This window comes from Prosopis cineraria, unplaced genomic scaffold (genome assembly GCF_029017545.1).
Source record: "Prosopis cineraria cultivar Desert tree isolate PC_DT_omini unplaced genomic scaffold, ASM2901754v1 PC6, whole genome shotgun sequence".
Lineage (NCBI taxonomy): Eukaryota > Viridiplantae > Streptophyta > Magnoliopsida > Fabales > Fabaceae > Prosopis > Prosopis cineraria.
In genome coordinates, this window is record NW_026555337.1 from 10,497,420 (window position 1) to 10,504,499 (window position 7,080).

At 34.2% G+C, this 7,080-nt stretch overlaps 1 protein-coding gene across 1 annotated transcript; it reads right to left on the reverse strand.

Moving 5' to 3' along the window:
- Nucleotides 1–990: 990 nt before the first annotated feature.
- On the reverse strand, nt 991–5,526 carry LOC129313594 (B-box zinc finger protein 22-like). The gene is made up of 3 exons (XM_054956839.1): nt 5,079–5,526; nt 3,708–4,127; nt 991–1,733 (listed from the first exon to the last, which is right to left on the reverse strand). The coding sequence occupies exons 1-3, from the start codon at nt 5,409–5,411 to the stop codon at nt 1,452–1,454; spliced, it is 1,035 nt and encodes a 344-aa protein (XP_054812814.1). The 5' UTR covers nt 5,412–5,526; the 3' UTR covers nt 991–1,451.
- Between the last annotated feature and the right edge of the window lie 1,554 nt (nt 5,527–7,080).

Below are 7,080 nucleotides of genomic sequence, written 5' to 3' on the forward strand. Positions count from 1 at the left end.
CTAGAGAGATCAGGGAAAATTGAAAGCTCCACCACATAGATTGACTTATCGGCTATGCAGGTTCAGTGAGATATTGTCTGGGGAAGAAGACAAGCTTGTGAATTGTTAAGAGTAAGAGCCACGACTAGATCTGAATCTGATTCTAATTTGTGGGACTCTCCAATCAAATTTTCTGACCCGACTTGTGTGGCTCAGAAAGGGACAGGATCAGCATAACTCGAAATGAAAACCCCACCCACCCCCCCGATGTGTTACATCCTCCGTCACATGTTGTTCACAAGAATTTGTGGAGAAGATGGGGACACTTCCTTGTTCTGTTCTGTCAATTTACACTGTTGTTGATTATTTCTTTCTTCTTTTTCTTTTTCTTCCAAAACCACCCCCCCCAAAAAAAAAAATTGTTTTCTTTCCAACTTCAAACAGCAAAAGACACGGATTTACTTCTCTACTTTTGGGATTAAAACATTGCTGGTTAAGTATTGCACTTTTTGCCCCCAACAAATTATCCAAAATCCAACACTATCATCCTCTAGTCTAATTAACTGTAACTCAGTCAAATTTCCTTCACTTAGCCAAGAACTTTCAGTTCAACAGCCATGTGATACTCACCACGAGTTCGAACCGTGCCTGCAAATGTTTCGACGATTGCCAACTCAAAAAAAGATTTCTTCCACTCAACTCCCCAGCGCTATCATCATCGGGTGTAATTAAAATTAACTCATTCAAATCCCTTCCAGTCAACTCAACTACTATTGATAAACTAGCATAGGCTTAAACAGATACATAAATCTTAAATTGAAATCCAAATCAAAATTTATCTATCTAAACTCCCCCTTGATGTATCTAGAATACATTTTGCAAATGTCAAGAAACATACAATTAACTACTATCACCAAATTATTAGGGTATAGGGTTATTAATGATAAAAAAAATCAGATGAGCCATAACTCTCTTTATGTATCAATGGGGGAGGGGGGTTGGAACTTGGAATAGAATGTTCCAAATTTCAGGAGAAATATACTAAAACCAATTGTGAACAACATACAGAGTAGTTTATCAATATCATCAATCTAGTCTCCTTATTAATGAATCTCGCAAATAACTTTTTCTGCCAAGGACAATTACGAATAAAAATCACTACGATAACCAAATAAATAAATAAATCTCTCTATTGGATTCTTCTAGTCAAGCGAGAATGCTGCAGCACCAGAAGTACTATACTCTCCCTTTATTAATGCTGCTTTCTTTGGCTAGTTCCCAATAAGAAATGCAGAGTTCACAGCATACACTCTTTAAGAGACTGAGACAACCATGAACAGAAACATGTAGCTACATAGCTACTAAAGTTAAACTTCTCTAACTGAGACAACTTCTAAAGCTTGCATCCCAAGATAACAGAAACCAAAAGGCAGAAAACCTAAGACACCATGGGAATGGTCTAAGAAAAGAAATTACTGTTGTCTCCGCCGCTTTGATAATGTGTTATTTCTCTGAGCACAAAGAGGTTGTTGGACGTGAGGAAAGCATATGTCAGGAACAAACATAGCATTGTTAGCGGATGAATACCGAGGATCTTTCGGCCAATACAAGCCTGACGCTGTAGGAGGGGAAGGGATCTGAGGAACTGTCCAAGACGAATCTGGGACACACCCCAAGAGATCATCGTTATCCATTTCCTCTTCACTAGATCTCAAAACAGAAGAATCAGAATCCCCAAGCTTACTGCTCTCAGCCTGAAACAGCTCATCAGGAAAAGACCAAGGGAAAGGAAAATCAAGTAAGCATTATTAACTATCAATATAAGGACATATCATGCATGAGGCATGAACAACACTATCTTATATATCCTAATATATCATACATGAGGCAAGCCTTGTGCGATGTGCCTAAAGTTCAGTACATGGTTGATAAATACCAAAAAAGGCACAACATATATAATTACATGTAACTGCAGTCACATGAAAAGATATTAACCAAATAGTACAACCACCTTCCATGTCTATACCCAAAACTATGTGAGCGAATACCTTCTCCTCATCATTACTCCAATCATGTTAAAGCAATTTAGGTTCATTCTTGGTAAATCTTAATTACATTCCAATTTTGAAGGCGCTAATACACAGCTTTGTAACAGGACAACTGTCTATTATTCATATTTACATTCTTCAACCACGAGGCTGTAACAGTAAGTCATTGTTGCCTCCAACCAGTTTCAGTTTTAATTCAACTTTCACAGCTTGCAGTATTGAATTCCAAAAAAATAACAAGAAGAAGAAGAAGACAATTTTAGAAATGTGTTTAGTGAAAGATGACTGAGTATTCTGTAACCTTACTACACATTCTTAAGTTCAAATGCGATGCAATTATCTAATAGGAATAGGGGCCTCTAGTTCTACATCAAAAAGAAGAGAACACCACTAATAGTGGAGAAAGAAAACATCCTAGCTTATAAAAGACGAGGCACACGCACCTACTCTCACTGAAATTCTTCTGCCTATCCTACTCCCACGCTCAGCCTAGCTATAGTTAACCATCAGCCTAACTTACTTCTAGAACTCCTCATCAGCTTCCACATGCCCCTCAACAGAGTCTTCTTTCCTAAACCAAATTCATGCTAACTGATGCTTGCTTTCTCCACTACCCCATAGGCTCTCCTAATTGGAGGCCCACCGTTCGCAAAGGTCCAGTTGTTCACAGACAGAAAGGTTTGAAAATAAGGGGCAAAATAAACAAAAGAACTCAAGGTTAAATCTCATTAGTAACTCCACAAAGTAAACAACATCACATAATGCTCAAGCGAAGCATTTATTATGTTAGATCATTCCTGTGACCTTCTCAGAGCAAAGCTCTAGGAAGGAAATTCACAAGAACAAGCACTTTGATCAATCCATAACGTATCCTCAGTTCCTCATAACACAACCCCATTCCAACCCTGCCAGCAAGACCATAGTCACAAAATTCCATGATTTGAAATACATTCAAGAGAACAAAATCTAGATGTTCTCAGATGATTTCCCTGCAAACTAACAAGGAATCCTAAGAAAACAGGGTGTAGTGTGACAGGATAAAAATGTAGTAGTCAAATATCCTACCAAAACAGGATCAGGATTATCAAGGTCCCTTCTTAATCAGTGATGCTCTTGTCCAGCACAATCATTATATAAACAAAAACCCTTTCATAGTTCATGAACATCGATAATTACTGGATATGCATAAGCAAGGGGCCAAGTACAAATGATTTCTCTACACACTAACAAGGCTCTCCTGTAGGTAGTGTGATAGGACAAACATGTTAGTAGTCCAATATCCTAAGAAAACAGGGTCAGGATTATCAAGGTCCCTTTTCAATCAGCGATGCTCTTGTCCATCACAACCATTACATGAACAAAAAGCCTTTCATAGCATATGAACATGGATAATTACTGAATATGCATAAGCAAGAGGCCCAGAAGAAATGACTAGCATGAGTGTTGCGCATTTGCCTAATCATGCCCACAAGTGCATGTAAAAGAGAGCAGCGTCCGGGTTTATCAATTACTAAATACAACAAAAAGTGAATTAAGAATACTACCCGCAACTATAATCCAAAAATTAGACAGAAAAAGACTCCATAGAGCAACCTATGACAATTAAAGGCACCATAATATGAGCCTTGAGTTAGGTATAGACAATTCAAGGATGTTATTGTTTAGCTAGTATAAACATACCTTGGATGGTCCATTGGCACTATCCATAAAATTGAAATTGTGACTGAATTCATTAAAACCAAAGAATTCATCAAGCGGCCAGTCAGTTGAACCACCGCCATAACACACTTTGGCTGGCTGAAACTCCTCAATTCCTCCAATTTGAGTAGGTAACAATTCATTGTATTCAGGTGGCTGAGCCGTTGGAGAAACCTTCTTGGAGACAGAAGTGGATATTGTATCTGACACTTTACCCCCAGAATCTGACTTCACAGAGGATGATTGAGCAACAGGCTCAGTAGCTTCAAGGCCCACTCTTACACCAGTAAGCAGAAACCTCTGATGAGCAGAGACATAGGAATTTGCTGTGTGTATTGCCACATCACATTTTCTGCATAGTAGAGCTCGGTCCTCCAGACAGAAAAAATAGCCAACCATTTCCTGTAAAATGTAGCAGGCTCTTGTGACAAGCTTATCCATAATGATAAAGGTTCCTAATTTATGCAAACAGAACGAGAACAGATAAGAAGTTAAAGTTCTCATCATCAAGAACAATGCCAACAACAAATTCAGTCACAAAAACTTGGCCCGTAATCAAATGTAAAAAGGAAGGCTTCCTTGATTCTCAAAGGAGAAACAACATTTTCAAGTAACGAAACTTAGCTACTGGCTAAAGTCTCGTTTGCAAGGAAGAGAACGCATCACAGAATTTAGAAGAAATCAGCTGAACCCTATCTCACATGACAGTAGGTTATGGTTACCTCGACAACAATTGAAATGCTCGGATTGAAGCATGACTATCTCACATGAGTTCTTTGTACAATTAGAAAGTGAAAGGAGCTGTAATTCACTCGTAAATTTAGTTTTCTTTTTTCGTAATTACAAACAAAGATTTAATATATTGTTTTAAGTGGTTGAGACTGAATAATACAAGGGGAAACAAACGAGAAGCAGCGAATGAGAAGGAAAGAGGGGGTAAAACCGTAAAAGGCGATAGTTCAGTTCTTAATCAAGTCAATGAATTACACTTCTTATTCTAAATAAAATGGTTCTTTTCTTTTAAAATTCAATTTTATGTTTTTTATTAACTTTCTTAAAAGTACGTCCGGTACGAGAATTTCCATATCCAATAAGAATAGCTCGCAGATCGTATCAGGAACTATTAGACTAAACATATATGCGAGCTTCCAAACATCCGTAGGTAACCAATCATATTACATAAAAATTTGTGCAATATAAGCAGATCAGGCGTGAAAAATCCAACAGCAGAAACGTTGCTAAATTCTTCTAAATACTAGTCCGATGAAATACTACAGACACAAGCTCAATCAACACAAAATTCTACACAATCTAGAGATTTCTTCAGAGAAACGAAAGCTATTAAGAAGATACCTGACAAATATCACATTTGGGCATGTGAGAGGAGGAGGTAGATAGAGGAACCCTCTGATGCTTGGTAGCCAGCTTGTTAGCTGCATGAACCTTCTCGTCGCATTGCCGACATAGCGCCGCCTCATCCGCGCAGCACAGAACCTCCGCCTCCGCCGCCTCACACACGTTACATTGAATCTTCATCTTTTTTTCGACCACAATCCTAATTGAGATTCTCTCCTTTCCCACCACAAAAAAAAAAAAAAAAAACCACAGAAATTTGAATAAATAAAAAAAGTTGATTCGTTTCCTTCTCTGAGAAATTTCTCCACCTCCTTTAGAGCTCAACCGCATCAAGCTTGGAGTTATACATATACACAGCTATTCCAAAGAGTTTTCAAGCGACAAACGGAATGGCATCCCGAGACAGAGAGAGAGGGAGAGGGAGGGAGGGAGGGAGAAGTCAAGGCAATCACCAATGCAAGAGCAGGCATAAAAGAAGGAAAGAATCGAAGGGGGGATATTTTTTGGAGGCCCCGAACTACATGTCCACGTGGCAGTAATCGGGTAGTGTCGTGAGTGGGGAGACCGACCTGGCCCTGGAACTGTAAGAAATAAATTTAAAAAAAATCTAAAATATACATTCAACCCTTTAATCTCACACAAAATTTTATTTTAATCTTTTTTTTTATAAAATATAATTTTAATTCTTTAATTTTAACATAGTTCCATTATTAAAAATTTATATATTAAATTTTTAAATATTAAGATAACATTTTCAAATATAATTTTTTATTTAATTTTTATAATTTTTAAATAAAAATTATAATTCATTAAATAAAAAATTTTAAATAAGTTTGTTATTTTAAAATTTATTTTTTAATAATAAAAATTATAATTAATAAATTATAATTTTTTATTCAACTCTTGCGATTCACATAATAAAAATTATTATTCTTCATTCAAAATTATTATTATTATTTATTTTTAATAAATAAAAATTACACTTGATAAGTTATAATTTTTTATTTAATTTTTTTAATTTAAAAAATAAAAATTATAATTGAGACTTATTTATTTAGTAATAATAAAATAATTTTTTACTTTAAAATTTATTAACACAATAGTCCCTAAAGACTTTTAAAATTATAATATTTTAAATGATTCAAATTATTATTTTATAGTTCAGAGGAATTTTATTATTTTTTTTTAGTTTAAAATTTTAATATTTAAAAAAAGTTTCTTTCTTCAAGGATTACATGAAGCCAAGGACGTGAAATAAATTACACATTTATTGATGGCAAAATTTGCTCAAAATTGCCAACACAATGGATTGAATAAAATAGGTTAATCTGTCACAATATAATAAATTAATATTTAAATTTTTATTAAAAATACTCATATTCAGTATTTAATTATATTTTAAATAAAATTATCTTTAACAAAAGAACATTTGTTCATAATAAAAAAATTAAAATTTAAAATCTTATATAAATTAAATTGATCATCTATAAAAAAAATTAGATGTTGATTTTTAAAAAAAGTATTATGAAAACAAATCATTGTGATACTTCTTGAAATTATTTTTGGTTTTTAAAAATATCACATGACTTTTAATGTCATAAAACTATTTTTATTAAATATAAAAATTACATATAAATTTCAAAGAGTATGAGACTTAAGTCTTAACATTACTAAACATATAAATAAATTGTTTGTATGATTGTGAAGTATGATTTTAGTTTTTTTAAATATTGGTTATTAGTTTTTTTTAACCTTGAAATCTTAAATGTAATTTTTGTTTATCAAAAACCAGTGCATTAATTAAAACATTGTTTGTTAACTTAAACTTATTGATTTTCTTCTAAATATACCATGTAAGCCACTTAAATTTTATTTTTAATACAAATGTGACGAGAAAAATTGGTTATTTTTTGGTTAATGACCTTATGATCTGGTCACAGTCCAGCTTGATAGGAAAATGTTGCAAGTCCTATCTCACAGTTACCTCAAACATTTACGC